The sequence below is a fragment of the Asterias rubens genome, chromosome 11 (assembly GCF_902459465.1).
Source record: "Asterias rubens chromosome 11, eAstRub1.3, whole genome shotgun sequence".
In the NCBI taxonomy this organism is placed as follows: Eukaryota; Metazoa; Echinodermata; class Asteroidea; order Forcipulatida; family Asteriidae; genus Asterias; species Asterias rubens.
The window spans coordinates 16,658,412-16,675,856 of NC_047072.1; the positions used below are offsets into that span (position 1 = coordinate 16,658,412).

Genomic DNA, 17,445 nt, shown 5'->3' on the forward strand with positions numbered 1-17,445 from the left:
CTTGTGTATTAGCAGAGTTATTGTTTTTTTGCGCCACGAGAGTGTCATCATTGACAGACATTGCGCACTAGAACTGATCAACATTATTCATTATTATTATGATGGTTCAAACGCACCAACCGTTGACAAAGTGGCGTATGGCCTAGTTCACATAAATTATACCAAGGTCAGGGGCGTGTCTTTGAAGCGAGTCACGGCGAGACGTTGGTAGATCGGGCAGCAGTGTTCCCTCGTGTACATTCACGACTGTGTGGTGTTGCTGAAGTAGCTGATTTATCAACAAGAATAAGATTGCAGCTTCCCGGAGAATGATGGAGATGAAACAAGTTCTTTGTTTGAGATGGGTCCTTGCGGTGTGTCTTCTCTCACTGTGCTGGGCTCTTCAAGGCAACGAGAAGACAAGCTTTGCTTTATATAACGACCAAGTCCGGGGAAGTCTTCACCGTGAAACAAGGGAGGTTCATGGGGAGAAAGTGCGCGTTGTACGGCAGGCCTCTGGGGTGAAGACGTACACAGATGATGAGCAGAAGTCTTTACTAGATGCTCATTTGGAATATAGAAGGAGCGTGAGCCCTGGTGCTGCAGATATGAACAAAATAGTAAGTCGACACAAATTGCCTGATTGTCAGTTGCAAGAAAATTTTGTCAATTTAATGTTACGATAAGTGGGACACACTATAAATAGGTTTTAATTACTTGTGAAACCAATATTAGGAGTAGGCCTAGTGGATAATGTTTCAAAAAGCGTGCGTGTATATGCCCAATATATTTTAAGGCACTAAAATATAAAGGGCACTATTTTAGGGAATATTTATATAGGGAGTGCACGGGAAAGTGATTTTGTTTTCTTTCGTTGGTAGACCTGTCCAGCAAACCCAGCCTTAGCAATGACAACCTCAACTCCTCCATGTAAAACCAAACAAGCCCGTAATTAACTAATTCCACCACGGAGCAAGAAATAAACAAAACCATATTTCATGTTAAATCAAGACGGTTCACACTCACAAAACCATACATCAAAAATTAAATAGATCACACAATGCACGGTACCACGCGTGCTGCATTATGGGGGTAGATAATAATAAATTAGGGATACAAATTAGTTTCGAGATGCGAGTTCAATGCCGATACGACCGTCTTTCATCAGCCTGTATTAAAACGCTCCTTATTTCTAGTTGACCGATTTCAAACATTCCCTTTAAAGGCACGTGACACTATTGGTGTAAGTTACTCAAAATATATATTAGCATAAAACCTTCTTGGTAACGAGTAATGGGGGAGCTGTTGATAGTATAAAACATTGTGAGAAACGTCTCCCTCTGAAGTAACGTCTACACTCAGAAAAAGAATGGTAAAAAAAAGTTATGTTAAATGTGTTAAGTGAAAAAATACTTAACATAAGTAAAAATTAATGAAAAATTTAAACAAAATGTTTGTGTAAATAAAAAACTACTCAAATAGTTAGTAAAACTAATAGTTTACATAACTTAGCAACTTTAAACACATATTATGCAAATTTTACTGAACTGGTTGTAAAAGTTTACATGGTGTTTAGTAAACCACGATATTTTACTCAAGTATTGTGCAAAATACGCAGCGTGTGACTTGTCTGCTGGGGTCGCGCTCTGCAGTACCACAGTGTAACCACACACAACGTAACGAAATGGATCTCATGAAAAAAAAACCTTCTTGAGTGGAACTTCCCTCATTTAGTTGAGACGTTTGAAGGTAAGTACTATAACATATTTCTGTATTGATGTTATTATCTGTAGTGATAGACTATACACGACTCGTTAGCACGAGTTAGCACAGATAAAGGGACAGTTGAACGTCATATTTTGACTGACAACACTTTTGAACAGTGACTTGAATATCACAAATACATACGTAGGTCTGATCAATGGTCCCCGTATTGTGCACATAGTATACGTACAGCATGCATCGTTGAAGACCATTGTACACATGTACATCGCCACTGTGTTAAAGCACCACCACTGCATACAGCCACGGTGCATCAGGCCAATGATTGGGCTAACTTTAATCTCTCATTTGTTCAGAAGAACAATCAAATAACTTTTCAACATTTTGTCTTTACAAGATACTGACAAATGATACAACTGACTTAAAATGCAAATTCTGGGAGAGGGGAATCGCACAAACACATCTACCCTTTGTTTATTTTAACCTGTTAAAGGAATTATTCAAGAAATCTCACCCCCCCCCCACACAAAAAAAAAAGGACGAAAGAAAAAGAACAAAAAGAAAAATCAGATAAAGATCAAGAAAAATCAAAGTTTTCAGGTAGCCTACTGTTATGTGGGATTGCATATATAGCACCAAAATTATCTCTCCTCCTGGGATCCTATCACCTTATTCCAGAACTGCAAGTCTCCATCATTGAACCTTTTGTTGATTTGTTTATTTTTTAAGCCCCTATGTATTTGTTTATTTATTTTATTTTATTTCAATTTGTATTTGTACTGTTTTAAATTTATGTGCATGTACATCATGTACAAATTGTATTGCACATACATTGCAGTACTGGAACGTTGTCTCTATTGATCTATAAGTGTTGTAATATGATAATTAAACCACTATTGATATAAAATAATGGTTTAATCTGACATTGTGTGTACCCCATCCTTAAGACAATCAGATTAAATCATTATTTTACAGCAAAATTGGTTTAATTGTAATATTACAATACTTTAAGTTCATTACAGACAATATACACGTGTCATACAATTTGTACTGCACCCCCATTGAAATTTAACCTATTGTGTTTAATATTATTCCCCTTTATGCAGGAAAACACAAGTTTGGACCAGTATTTGAAAGACATCAACAGGGACACCAGATCGCAACCATGCTGATATTAGGTGGGTCTGCACTGGCTCCACAGCAAGTGTTCGTAATTTTTGAGCAAATGCATTTGAACAGTCATCCCTTGTGAAAGCACTGGATGTGTGTTTCAAAACACATTTTGTCTTCGACTTGAGCTACCAGGAGGAGTGTTCTGGCGTTTGGGAGTTCATTGAATTGGTTGTGTTTGAACTCAAAGGCGGTGTGAAGAGCAGCACTATTCGAGAGTTCAGGGCTTACTGTTCATCTCATGATGCATCTGATTAATGTTGACCATTCCATAAGCATTGTAGTTAAAGAAGTTCTTGCACAAAATGTTTGCAAATACGTATCAAAATCATAAGAGATGTGATAGTTGTGATAGTTTGGATTTATGGAACAACCTTACAGTTTAAATAGGAACTCAAAGGTCAAATTCAAATTTGTATTCAACACCCTTCCAGTTTTGTCAAATTTGTCAAAATGTCAAATTCAACGCCGTTTTGATTGCTGAGCGACAGTGAGGATAAACCAATAATTCCCCATACAAATTGTTCAAACCCAAAATTGAATTTTTACCTTGGAGTTCTTCTTTAAGCTGTGTTAGCCTGGAAGTATTTATTCTGACCTTGCCAATTAATGTAATTTGACCATTCCAGAAGCATTGTAGTTAACCCTCTAGTCCCTGCACCGCCCGAGTTTCTGAAAACCAATTTTTCAAGATTCTTGCAGTAAATAACTGGAATCGTAGTTCAATTTTTAAAAGATAGCTTAATATTTATGCACAATTTTTTACCCTTTCGGTAATGTTTGTATAAAAGTACAAGCTCCCATTGGGAACAATAATCGGCTCTCGAATATTTTTTTGGAAGGATAAAATGGACACAATAGCTTTTCAAGGCTTTAATCTGACTCAATGCTCAAACTAATTAAATGCGAAGGCGTTAGTTTTCGACAATATCAATATTAATGATGAATAAATACAGTTTCCTTTGTGTTTACTAATTGGTATGAGCTAAATTATTTCATCGTCATTAGCTTCGATGAAATAATTTAGCTCATACTAATTAGTAAGCACAAAGGAAACTGTATTTATTCATCATTAATGATTGATGATATTGTCGAAAACTAACGCCTTCGCATTTAATTGCAAATACGTATCAAAATCATAAGAGATATGATAGTTGTGATAGTTTGGATTTATGGAACAACCTTACAGTTTAAATAGGAACTCAAAGGTCAAATTCAAATTTGTATTCAATACCCTTCCAGTTTTTGTCAAATTTGTCAAAATGTCAAATTCAACACCGTTTTGATTGCTTAGCGACAATTAGGATAAACCAATAATTCCCCATACAAATTGTTCAAACCCAAAATTGAATTTGACCTTGGAGTTCTTCTTTAAGCTGTGTTAGCCTGGAAGTATTTATTCTGACCTTGCCAATTAATGTAATTTGACCATTCCAGAAGCATTGTAGTTAAAGAAGTTCTTGCACAAATTGTTTGCAATAAAGTATCAAAATCATAAGAGATGTGATAGTTGTGATAGTTTTGATTTATGGAACAACCTTACAGTTTAAACTGTGTTAGCCTGGAAGTATTTATTCTGACCTTGCCAATTAGGTAGATTTTTTGTAATTTTTTAAATTCACTGAAATTGTTGACTGATTATGAAACATACAGAAAACCCCATTTTGCACATGTGATGTTTTGGATTGTTAATATTATTACCATTAAATTTTTATTAAAAAGTTGTTATCTTGAAATTCATGTTGTAGTCGCCAAGTCTCAGTATTTATGATGTGTCCATTTATTACAGCCCTAAACTCCATGAAATAACACTTTGCTAGTATTCAACACAAGCATTGTGTATATTATTACCAGTTTTAAAGGCACACAGTTTACATTAAAAATCGGTAAAATCTATACTTCAAAATTGAGTAATTATTTTACATGAGTGGATTTATACCCAGCAATTCAGTAAAAAAAATACCCAATATTGATGTAAAGTTTTACACAACTATTTACATTGTAAAGCGGTAAAGTCTTACGTCACAATTAAGTAATATTTTACATGAGTGGGTTTACCCAACAATTCAGTAAAGAAAACTACCCAATATTTATGTAAACTTTTACACAGCTATTAAGCAAGATATTACCCAACGCCTGTTGGGTAAAGTTTTACCTAATAGTTATGGTGTTCGCCCACTACATCTAAAACAGGTAATATTTTACACAAGTTGTGTAATCTTTCCTCTGTGTGTATAGATTTGAGAAAGAAGTAATTTCTCAATCGACTAACAAAACAATTTTATGGGTATTTGAAAACACACAATCATTGTGGGAGAAGGTTTTTTTCTTAGTCTCTATCTTCGATGACCATGAATTGAGCCCAAATTTCAACAGGGCTGTTATTGGGTGCGTTCGTTTAGCTTCCCTGGGTCGACCCCGTCGTGTGTGTTTTTTTCTTTCCAGGACGAATGTGTGCAGATAATTACCCACGTTCGTCCTGGAAAAAAAAACGCCACACACCGGGGTAGACCCAGGGCAGCTAAACGAACGCACCCATAGTATGCACTATGTTAGGATACACACAGCTTGAATACTATTATTATTATTATTATTATTATTATTAAGCATTTAGGTACGCTATTCATGGTAAAACCATATCACAGCGTTTACAAAGAGCAATACATTAAACATTATACAAACAAACAACAATAAAAACAAAAAACAAAATCAATTAGGAAGGAGGTAGGTTTTAAGAATCTTCTTAAACACATTCACTGTTTCAGCAGATTTAATATAGGAGGGAAGTTCATTCCACTCTTTAGCTGCTGAAACAGTGAATGTTCGATCTCCCGCCTTACTGTGAGTCATGGGAAAAGTAAGGCGAAATGGATCTGCATTGGAGCGAAGAATACTGGTCATTACCAGAGGTGCCCAGTGCCTTTAAGCCATGAGTCATTTTATTCCAGTCTGCATCAATGTTGACCTCTTTCATGGATTATTTGCAATCTCTCTACCCTCGACCCAATCAAGCCCGAATGCAGACTGTATTGGGAACGGGGTCATTATGTAGTGACTGTCAGATGCCTTAATAAAAATAATAATATTATATTAAAAAATAAATCACGATAGCGCATCATTTCATGCAGACTCATATACAAAGCTCTCTATAAGATGCAGAAGCTGTACAGAGCAAAATATTAGCATTTTGCAAACCCGAATAAAGGTATTTTATATGATTGTTAAAAAAAAAGGTTAAAAAAAGAAGAAATACTCAATGATTGATAGCTATTAAGATTTATACCGCGTGCTAATACCATTTCCCCCGATGTATACACAATGGATTGTTTGAACTTCGCTACACATCTTTAACATTTAACTTTAAAATGTTGATTGTGAGATGTCTGGTTTCCGCATTGGTTAATGTTAAATCCAGATGCGTTGACATTGAGTCTGGGTGGAGGTTCCTTGAGGAATTTTATGAAAGCATAATAATTCACATAACGGCGTTGTTGTCTCAAGGAAGTATATTCACATAATTTGAGGTGAGGGACCAACCAATATGTTGGTTATCGGTTGGGTGAACTGGTAAATTTAAATTCATTTTATTTATTTATTTATTTGGTCTTCTTTACCCTGGGGAAACCTTTCGGTGAAACACTGTTTTTCAGAGGTACCCAGCAACTACAAACACATTAATTTTTTTAAATTGTATTATTAATATAAAAGTTTATTTACAATAAAATATTGATTAAGAGCGAATGAGCATTAAAAATAGAAACAGCCAAATTTAAATAAAGACTGCGGATATACGACAACAGCACAAATACTTTACAACAAGAAAAATATACAATAGAAACAAAGGTTAACAATTCAATTCAATTCAATTCAATTCAATTCAATTCAATTCAATCAATATTTAAGTGTAATATCATAATAATAACCGTATTTATAACGAGCCTTTTGCCAAAGGATACAAAGCGCCAGGTATTATTACTGCAAGGAGTGGGGCGAATTTTGAGATACAAGACCTAATCCTTAAGCACCATGTAATGGTTTACAAGGTGCTATGGCGCAATATGCTGCCAATCCAGCCAGGAACACCGGGCGAACCCCTTCTCTTTTCGATAAGTGCACTGGGTTCTTTTACATGCCTTTGCACAACACATGGGACCAACGGCTTTACGTCCCATCCGAAGGACGAAGCAATGGTTATGTGTCTTGCTTAAGGACACAAGTGTCACGGCTGGGGATAATATGCACTTGAAGAAAACATTTGCTTGTTGAATCGTTCGATGCTTGTTAAGTTGCTTGATGGTTTAAGTCCTAATTAAGCATGAGTTTTAGCTGCAATGTAGATTATGATTCAAAGTGACACCAATCATCAAAGCAACTCGGCAAACATTACCTTTAATGATTATTCTGTAACTCATATTTCCATTTATTTGTTCTTTCGAAGGGTTGGAATCTAGAACTCGGTAACCTATAGCGAAGGGCTGGGCCGAGGGGTGTCAAATCGAACAAAGATATCTTTATGAAATTGGGCCCAGATACTAATATAAAGACACAAATCATGTAAAATAGTAGCCACCCGGAAAACATTATGATTATTTGTGTGTTCTTTTGAAGGGATGGAATCTAGAGCTTGCTAACCTAGCGAAGGGCTGGGCCGAGAGGTGTCAATTCGAACATGGGCACCCCTCGACACCCCAATCATTCAATGGAGCGATAGCTCAGAATATATGGCAGGGGAGTAACTCTTATAGTTTGACGAGAGCTGTTGAAGCATGGTACGAGGAGACCGAAGATTATGATTACGGTTCAGCGTCTTGTGCTTCGGGTAAAGAGTGTGGTCACTACAGAGTGGTGAGTTTTGGGCTCAGTTTAGTTTTGTTTCTTTAGTTTTCAGCAGTTTGTTTCTAAAATTTTGTTTTAAAAAAATGTTAATTTCTCCTGATGAAGATCAGAGCATACTGATCGAAACGTCAGAGCATACTGATCGAAACGTCAGAGCATACTGATCGAAACGTCGAGTTTAAAGAACTAACCCAACTCAATTCGATTGCATGATGTTACCGCAAAACCTTAGGCCTACCATCGGTGTATTTTATTTACAAGAATTTTGTACAAATGTTAAAAACATTTGATTCTCTATAATAGTGAAATACAGTCTTCCTTCAAGTAGTTATCTTGTATTCCATGTATACGCGCAAGACTTGCAAAGTTTATTGTAATTTTACACCAAAAACGGAGCTCTATAATAGTCTGGCTACCATAGGGCCCGCTATCAAAAGTTAAAAAAATACTCTTTAAATAACCTTTGGAATTTGAAGGCGAGAAACCCTTGCATAGTTCACCGTTTCACCTCTTGGCTTTGAATTGTAAACACCCCCACATGAGCGCAGGTACAGACAATAAAATATGCGTAATTGTTTACAGCTGTTAATGTTGTGCTTTTCGCCATAACCATGGCCTAACTCTCGTTCTACCCTAAGGAATATTTGGAAAGTTTATATATGTGCATGTTGTTCTGCGCCTTTGAGATTTTTTGATATTGAGACCCTTTCAAATTAATTTTTTTTATGTAAAAAAAAACAAAACAAAAAACATTGAGGTAGGTGGTAACACGATATTTCGGAATGTCGACAACTCTTCGAAGAACTGATATTTTGGGTCAACATTAAAGGGAAGGTACACATTTAGTAATTGTCAAAGACCAGTGTCCTCACTTGGTGTATCCCATCATAAGCATAAAATAACAAGCCTGTGAAAATTTGAGCTCAATTGGTCATCGGAGTTGCGAGAAAATGATGAAAGAAAAAACACCCTTGTTGGACGAATTTGTGTGCTTTCATATTATAAGAATAAAAGACTTCTAGCTAGAAGTCTTTTATTATTTTAGTGAGAAACTACCTCTTTTAAAAAAAATATGTTACTTCAGAGGGAGTCGTTTCCCACAATGTTTTATACTATCAACAGCTCTCCAATGCTCGTTACCAAGTCAGTTTTTACGTTAATATTTGTTTTGAGTAACTACCAAACGTGTCCCTCTAACTGAACACTTTAGTTTCTAATCCTTTGTCCCCAGCTTTTATTTATAATATTGGAAATATTTTACTACTATTATTATTGTTTTAATTTAACCTACATACAGATGGTGTTCGGAAACTTACAAGAAATAGGATGTGGCACAGCAGTTTGTGGAGAAAACACCTTAACAGTTTGCAACTATGGACCCAGGTAAGAATGGTGATTTGTTGATAGGTTGGATTTACTGAGGTGTGTGGCCATTGACCGACATTGGATTCTTATTTTGAAGATGCTCATGGCATCACTTAAAGGCAAGGCACACTATTGGTAATTGTTAAAGACTCAGTATTCTCACTTGGTGTATCTCAACAGATGCATAAAATAACAAAATGTGAAATTCTTTGGCTCAATCTGATTTGCAAGAGAAAAATAAAAAAGCACCCTTGTTTTTTATCGAGAATTAATACTCATCCAGGGATTGAAAAATATAATTTTGTGAATTTGTATAAAACTTCTATGGAAATATTATTTGAAATTATAGTCCTATTTGCTGAATGTTGGTTTCGAAGTAGGTTCCACTTCACTGAAACCGTACAGAGGTCACGCATGATTAATTATATAGGACACGATCGAAGTGACTGGTATCATGCATCATCGATGCGGCATTACTGTTCACTTAAAGACAGTGGACACTACTGGTAATTACTCATAAAGTTACTGTTAGCATAAAAACCTACTTGGTAACGAGTAATTGGGAGAGGTTGATAGTATAAAACATTGTGAGAAACGGCTCCCTCTGAAGTAACATAGTTTTTGAGAAAGGAATAATTTTCCACGTGGGTAAACTAACTCAAATGTTGAAAGACTTCAGGCCTGAAGGCTTATAGTCTGTGAAGCACAAACACTATTTTGCGCAACAAGGGTTTTCTTTCCTTCATTATTTTCGTGCAACTTCAATGACCGATTGAGCCGAAGTTTTCTCAGGTTTGTTATGTTATGCATATTTTGGGATAGGCCCTACACCAAGTGAATGGTATTTGACAATTACCAACCGTGTCCAGTGCCTTTAAGCCTTTTTGTTAGACATCTGAAAGCACACAAATTAGTTGTGCAACGAGGTTTTGTCCCCTTTCATTATTTTCTAAAAACTTCGATGACCCATTGAGACAAACATTTCACAGATTTGTTAATTTATGAATATGTTGGGATACACCAAGTTAGAATACTTTCCAGTGCCTTTAACCTTCATTCTGATTAGTCACCACCAGCACTGTGATCATCACCTCGTTATGGAAGACCGAGCAAACACGCTGGTGCTTTAATTACCACTACACTCGAGTCTTTTGCTGTGGAGCTGACAAGTTCACAATTTATTGCCACAGTCACTTTCTGACTCAGCAAGAAAATAGACATCTCCAGTTACCGAGCATAATGTTTCATTATAATTACGCCATATTGAATGTTCGGGCTTGTGACTTTACTGCAATAAGTAAAAAAAATGTTTTCACTGCGAATTGACTTTGTAACCCGAGACTTTTTTTTAAATACTTTTCCTTTCACAAAGATACACTGTATGATTATAGTAGCACTAGACTTGACAAGTCGTGAGGCGCTGCCTTTTTGCTTTTACAAACAAACACATTATGCCGTTCATGCAACAGTCACAGTGCGATTATACATTCATGCAACGGTCGTAGGTAGCGCGTGTGGGCAGCTCCAACACCACTGACTCACACACACTGGGATCGAGGATGAGTGTACCGTCCCCGTAGCTACACCGCGCTTAACAATTACCGACTTGATTTCAAGACTATAGTAGCACAGAAACATGTGTTTTTCTCGACTAAAACTTTTTAACGTAAACATGAACTAGAATTACTCATTATTAGTAAGAGTCGTTAGTTTCTTATTTGTCAGCAGGCTCAGGCAAGATGACAGGTTGAATGTTTCTCGTCACATTGCACATAACAAGCGAGTGCCCCACTTCTACATTACGCAAAAAATAAACCACCAAAACATTTTATTCTCTTTATTTCCTTAGTGTATCCCCAAATGGAGTGCCATACAAAGCTGGCCCGCCATGTGCACGGTGTTCATCGGGTCAAGGGTGGTGTGATGACAAACTATGCAGTAAGTCAAATCATGTGCATAGAATCTGAATGGGTTTTGATCACCTGGTCCAGGTCTCACAAGGTGTTTAAATCTCAGCCCGGGTTAAAATCTGAACCCGATAGTTTATCTAAAGTGTTGTATGTGTCAGATTGACGTTTAAAATCATAAAAAAAAAATTGTCAAGTCATAATAACAGAGGCCTAAATATTACCTTTTTATCGTGGCCGTGGGGTTAAGTGCACTGGTCTTCAAATTAATGCTGATGGGGTGCATTTCACATAGAATTAGGGATTCGTCCTTTCTTGATTTAGGACGAGTTTACTCGGCCTAACTTAGGACTAGCCTGGAGTGTTTTATATCTCCTAGTTCTAGTCCATAACTCTTTGTGAAGTCGACCCTGGTACTTCCGATCTGCAGAGTGTGGGTTAGAGTCCCTGTATTGACACTATTGCTTCGTCATTGGGACGTGCATACATTGGTGCCATGTGCTGTACGTAAAATAACCCAGTTACACGTATCGCTAGAAGGGGCCCGGTGTTGATTGCAGTGGCTGCTGCATGTTCCGTGGCACAGTTTTTTTGTAAAGACACATAGGCCTAAAAGCTGCTACATAAAGTTATTTAAAAATATGTATAGTCATTGTTATTGAATTTCTACATTACACCGTTTTAATTAAATTTCAAATCTAGATCAAGACTGTTCGAGTGGAGGAGAAGGATGTGGTACGTATGAATACTTCATTCACAATTCGATTGTTCATGGATCGATCATAACATTGATGCGTGAGACAGGGACATGTTATTACATTACATAATTATTAGCAGAACATAATTACATTTTGTATATTAAGCACAAAAGATAACCGTGGACAACATACTTAGTAGAAAAAAAGTCGCAGTGCAATATTATGTGTGAGTAATACATGCCATGCTCATTTCAGCTTAGCAGACATATCATTCAACAACTTGCAAAAAGGTGCAGGTGTCTCGAATGTGCAGAAATAGGAAGATAAAACCCACCATATGGTTGCTCGTTGAATATGCTCATCAGTGTCCGACCAAAGATAGGCTTAGGCCTCGCCTAATGTTGCTTAGCTTTGTTTAAAATCTCTAAATTATATGCAGCCTTAAAGGGCAGCTCAAGCACAAAGCTACATAATGATTGTCAAAGTGAAATTTACTTGTTTGTGTTATTTGCAGAGTGTAAATTGAAGTGCCGTAACTGTGGTGTTCTTGACAGTTCCTCGTGTCAATGTGACTGCAAGGCTAGTTGGGGAGGTACAGACTGCTTTGGTAGGTACCACATTAGAGTAAGGACCGAACCACGCCCAGCTAATTAAAAGCATTATAGAGGGCGTGGATTTACACAATAGACATGTGAAGTTGGCCATGGTCACACGAGGCAATAAAATATATATTTAATGTTCCTAATCAACATTTCAGTTTTCTCATTGTTTTCTTCGGGATAGTGATTTGCAGCGAGTTCCATGCATAGCCCAGGTGTAATTTTTTAAAGTGGCTCCCTGCACGTGTTGCCTGAGAAACAAATTCCTAGATAATGGCCTTGCTTTGAACAGAACTTTACTTTAAGAAGAGATAGTTTATGGGGCAACCCCATAAACTAAGTGTTTCTTGCGTGCGGCATCACTAATTAACTCAACGACTTTTTATAATTGTATACAAACTTGTCATATTGCCTACTACATGTACAAGGAAAACGCACTGACTTGTGCAAACTTTGTGCCTCATATACTTTTGTAAGCTCGAGCGTGCTCTATTTATGTTGCTGTCTTTACCCTTTTTATGCAGAAAAATGTGCTGATGGGAAATCCTACTGCAGTTATTATACTAAAGAGTCTTGTATGGGTGACGTCGCAGCAATGATGGACTGCCCAGCCAAATGTGAACTTTGTGGTAGGTAGCCCGTCATCACGTAGACTGGTCCCCTGTCCCATCCCCGCAAGGATAAGGACGGGTACTGGCTTTATATATACACAATGTACGTCGAATTTAACTGTGAATCTCCAGAACCATGAAAGCCATGCGAAATGATATGAGGTCATAATGTGATTATGCATATGGGCTCATTCATCTCCGCAGTAACAAGCGTCAAAGTGTGACGTCAGATGTTCAGGTGAAATATTGTAGGGGGCGGGGCGCAATTTTGTAAAAGGGGACACCTCTTGCCAAATTTAAATTTTCTTACAAAAAAACCAGCTTTTCATAGAGTCCTTTCCATATGATAATCTGACGCGAGTATGATAACGAGTATAACTACATTGTATGTACCCTTTAACGGTGGACTTCTAATCCAAACTCCAAAAGTTCAAGGGGGGTGGGGGGAGGGGGGTGAGCAAGACTGGGGTGAGCACGTGAAAGAGGGACATGAAATTACAATTAGTCTTTACTATTATTTTGATTAGCCACGCTAGAAGGAAACACACCGGCTGCAGACAAGTGCTGTGATGGTAAACAGTGTGGAGAGAATGAAGTTCTAGATGAACAAGCTTGTACCTGTGTGAAGTATCTGGAACAAGGCGGCAATGCAGGTAAGACTTGAATTGTACAACCACTTTTGATAAAGACCTTTAAAGTGCTACTCAATACATACAACCTTAAAACACCCTTAAATTTCCTGTTGACTACAGTAAACCCATCGGAAGAAGACGTGAATGGGTCACACTCACACCATCACAAGCCAAAGCAAAAAAGACCACATGTTCCCTCATTTTGTCGACCACAACGAGTGCAATTTACAGTTGTAATGGGAATGATCCCAATTAATATGTGTACAATTTGTTGGGGAAACAGGGTAGCATATCACAGTAAAGCAGCAATTGTCCACACATAAAAAGCAGCACACATTTGAATTTCAAATGTTTTAGAACACAAATCACTTTATCTGTATCATCAACAGAGCTCGAGAAAGCTTTGCTGCTAATCGAAGCATTATTATTTCGAATTACAGTAAAGGGTACTTAAAAGGTGAAAGGATTAAAAACAAGGGCTATCAATCACAAAAACCGCATAAAATTCCACTTGATGTTTGTTTAATGTTCAGTTGTGTTTTCTTATCCCCACCCCCTCTTTTCCATTTTGCCAGCTTCACCTGTCGTCACAGCCAACTTGATTAGTCTCATGGTTTTGGTGTCATCCCTCGTGATCACATTCTACTCACGCTGATTGGCTGACACCTCGCCAAGCAGCGGTGCTGATTGGCTGACACCTCGACCAGCAGCGGTATTTTATGCATGCATTTTCAACTGGTTAGGCTAGGTCTACCCTAGCCTCGTTTTTCTCTCAAGAAAAAGTTCTCATGCGTTCCAAGCAATCCGAAGAATCCCCATTTGATTTTGTGCCGGGGGGGGGGGGGTAAATGAGTGCCACGTCTGCAGTCATGAACACAAGTCGGTTTGTCTTCTTGTTTGTGATTGGACGGGCATGAGTATCCCGCTCATCTTATTGGCTGAAGTTAGTTACGCTGATTACTGATTGACTAAGCATGTATACTGCCGTTTGAACTTCAGTTGTATGGCAATATTACATTGATAAACTGTAACGGTCGTCTTACAATTCATTAGCCTTAGTTTATTCTTAACACTATTGCAGAAACAAACTTCAAAGACTACGCCTATACATGTATAGTGTGCCTTGTTTGGCCTAGTGGTACTTCGGCTTATAGGATCAGTCACATCCATTGACTGCAAGACTCACGGCATGTTATACTGAAATATTTCCATTTTCCCCTCCCGTCTGTTTTTATTAGCAATTTTTTAATTTTGTCATTTATCATTGTGGACTTTTTACAAGTTAATGTTAGGCTCTTGTCTGTAGTAAAAGCCTTTAGATTAACTAATATTTTCAGTGCGAAAACGAACATTATTACAGTGTTTGCAATTCAACTTGTTAGACCCTAATGTATTTTAAAAAGAATATAAAATTGCAAGCAAGCTTAGATGTCGCAATATTGCATGAAACTGAGTGTACTTAAATTATGGTTTACTTTATGGATGGAAGACCTCTGATAAGTTCTTTTCCTGCGGAAAAAATAGAAACGAAAGAGAACTATAGAAGGAAGCGAGTATCGAGAACAAAGGGTACATGGAAGAAATAAAACGAAATGAATATTCAAAATGAATAATTTTACGGGATAATTTATTCGAAACAGATACCGAGTGACTGTTGCAAAAATAACAATTTTCGTCATTGTTTTTTATCAATAGCAAAATTTAAGAAATTGTTTAACAATAGTCTAATTATTAAAGTACTTTTCATAGGCCAAACTATTTCTGACCTTTCAAAGAAAGGAATTTTAATCAAAAAGCCAACCAATAATTACAGAACAGTACTTATAGGCTATTCATAAAACATAAACAGTTCTGAACTGTCAGTTCAACATGTTATAACAGGCTGCACAATCATTCTTTTATTAAAATTACTTCTTAAAAAGTATGTCACATTATGAAAGTACTTTATAGACTAAATAGTTTCTCCGTTCTTTCCAATAAAGGTATTTAATCAAAAGCCAACCAATATTTACAGTACAGTACTAATATTCATAAAAACATAAACAATACCAATGTTACCAATATTTACTTTGAAATACTTTGATTGGTTACAATCTAGCCCGTAAGATTTCTTATCGGTTTTAAAAAAGGGAATTCCAATTTTATATAGAATTTATTAAACTTGTAAAACATTAATGAATCATATACATACACCAATTCAGTTTGATGAACTTTTGCAAAAGGAATGATTAGAATAAAAGTGAATAGATTAACAACTTTGTGCAATGTGTTTATACATCTTTAATGCGTTAATGAATTACCTTTTAATTTTCTTTGTTTACTTATATATGAAGCTCTTTGTATCTTTTGCAGCCTTGCATTTATTTTTATAGATAACTTTCATATAACTTTGATAACTTTGATAACTCCATTTTTGAATGAAGCTCCCCTGGTTTGTTACTTTTGCAGCGAACTTCTCCTTCTTGCTTGTCTTTTTTAAGGATGAATTTCAAGATGTTTCTTTTCAGCTAACTTCTGCATCTAGTTTTTACTTGTTGACAAAGCTCTTGTGGTTTCTTTTGCTGCTAACTCCTCCATCTTGCTTTTCTTTCTTAATGATGACATTCATAAAGTTTTTTTCAGCTAATTTCTCCACCTCGTCGTCATTTTTTTGTCAAGCTCTTGTGGTTTCGTTTGCAGCTAACTTTTTCCGCTTGAGGCTCTTGTTTGTATTTCTTTTAATGATGAATTTCACTAGTTATTATTTTCGGCTAACTTCTTTATCTTCTTTTTACTTTGTAGTGATGAAGCTCTTGAGGTGTCTGTTGAGGTAGAATCCCTGGTGTGGTTTTTTACTTTGATGTTGTTCTGGAGGTTCCAACCTCCCACATAGCAGTACTCTTGCCTTCAGTCTCCTGCTGCCATTGAACCAAATTATCCCTGTAAGAAAGACAAAACATTCCTGAGTCAATTAAATTGCTTAAGTGGCTGAAAACTGTCTTTAAATATCAAGGGATGAGGTTGGCTCGGTCGTTTCTTTCCCTGCCTTTCACCTCAGTGGACCTCGGTTCAAATCCCACCTCAGACCAAAGCCTTGCATTTGGATTGGGTTTTCAGTCCCTACCTGATTGGGTGGGTTTTTTCCCTCGTTTGGGGGTTTCCTCCCACATCTTCAACTGAAAATTTCTTCTAATGTCCTATCCGACTTTTTATGGCACTAATTGTGTTGTTGTGTTTAATAAAAGATTAACAAAATATCATTTGTCTCTATCGCAGATACAAATTGTTTTAAAAAAGAACCAACCACTGAATACTTCAGAATTTATATACTTTTTGGCTGAGAAACTTGTCATATGTAAAGAGAGCTAACTGAAACCAAGTGTGAATTGTGAACATAAACAGCACAGTATACTTTGAGTTCCCAATACATAATGGTATCACACATTCTCAAGGCTTAAGCATGGTTAAATCAAACTGATAGAAACAGGTGTTAATTCTCAAGCAATTAAAAGAGGGTGTGAAGACAAGATATCTTTAGCTGAGAGGTGATGTTACTAACTTGCAACCTTCCAGTAGAAACTTGGCTGTAGGTATGACTTCAGATAGTGTAGAGAAGCAAGGCATGGCAACATTGGTCAGGAATCCAATCTTGGAGAGGAACAAAAACACCCAAAACGTATTTTAGTATTTAAACCAAGAAATTAATTGATTTAAACTCAAAGAATATTGGCACAAGGTATTACAAAATGAATCTCACTGTTAACCAAATAAAACAAAAGTCTATTAAAGATATCTGTAATTACAGTCCGTTTTAAGAACTTTGGGTCAATACACATACATTTTATACTTGAAAAAACATGTGAAAGAAAACATATCTTAAAAAGCAAGAACAAAAAAATGAAGAATAAATATTTCACTTTGATTGTTGTGCAAGCAGTGAAAGACAA

At 36.6% G+C, this 17,445-nt stretch overlaps 2 protein-coding genes across 2 annotated transcripts in view; one reads left to right on the forward strand and one right to left on the reverse strand.

The window, feature by feature from the left end:
• LOC117296760 (cysteine-rich venom protein pseudecin-like) lies at positions 1-15,771 on the forward strand. Its single transcript, XM_033779803.1, has 9 exons — positions 1-599; positions 7,480-7,716; positions 9,005-9,090; positions 10,922-11,010; positions 11,682-11,714; positions 12,192-12,284; positions 12,801-12,905; positions 13,415-13,540; positions 14,095-15,771. Exons 1-9 carry the CDS (start codon positions 309-311, stop codon positions 14,172-14,174), a joined length of 1,140 nt encoding a protein of 379 aa, XP_033635694.1. The 5' UTR covers positions 1-308; the 3' UTR covers positions 14,175-15,771.
• The window catches only part of LOC117296761 (cAMP and cAMP-inhibited cGMP 3',5'-cyclic phosphodiesterase 10A-like), a 20,586-nt gene continuing 18,712 nt past the window's right edge, over positions 15,572-17,445 (reverse strand). The window contains exons 23-24 of the mRNA XM_033779804.1: positions 17,058-17,146; positions 15,572-16,438 (exon numbers count right to left, since the gene is read on the reverse strand). Coding sequence (XP_033635695.1) covers positions 16,351-16,438; positions 17,058-17,146 — 177 coding nt within the window. The 3' untranslated portion in view covers positions 15,572-16,350. The remainder of the gene's footprint in view (positions 16,439-17,057; positions 17,147-17,445) is intronic.

What these genes read in the sequence shown, in the direction of transcription:
- LOC117296760 (XM_033779803.1), top strand. Translation starts at nt 309, where the DNA reads ATGATGGAGATGAAACAAGTTCTTTGTTTGAGATGGGTCCTTGCGGTG. An exon ending in CTGCAGATATGAACAAAATA is followed by an intron (nt 600 to 7,479) that starts GTAAGTCGACAC and finishes GTTCTTTTGAAG; the next exon opens with GGATGGAATCTAGAGCTTGC. An exon ending in GGAACAAGGCGGCAATGCAG is followed by an intron (nt 13,541 to 14,094) that starts GTAAGACTTGAA and finishes CCATTTTGCCAG; the next exon opens with CTTCACCTGTCGTCACAGCC.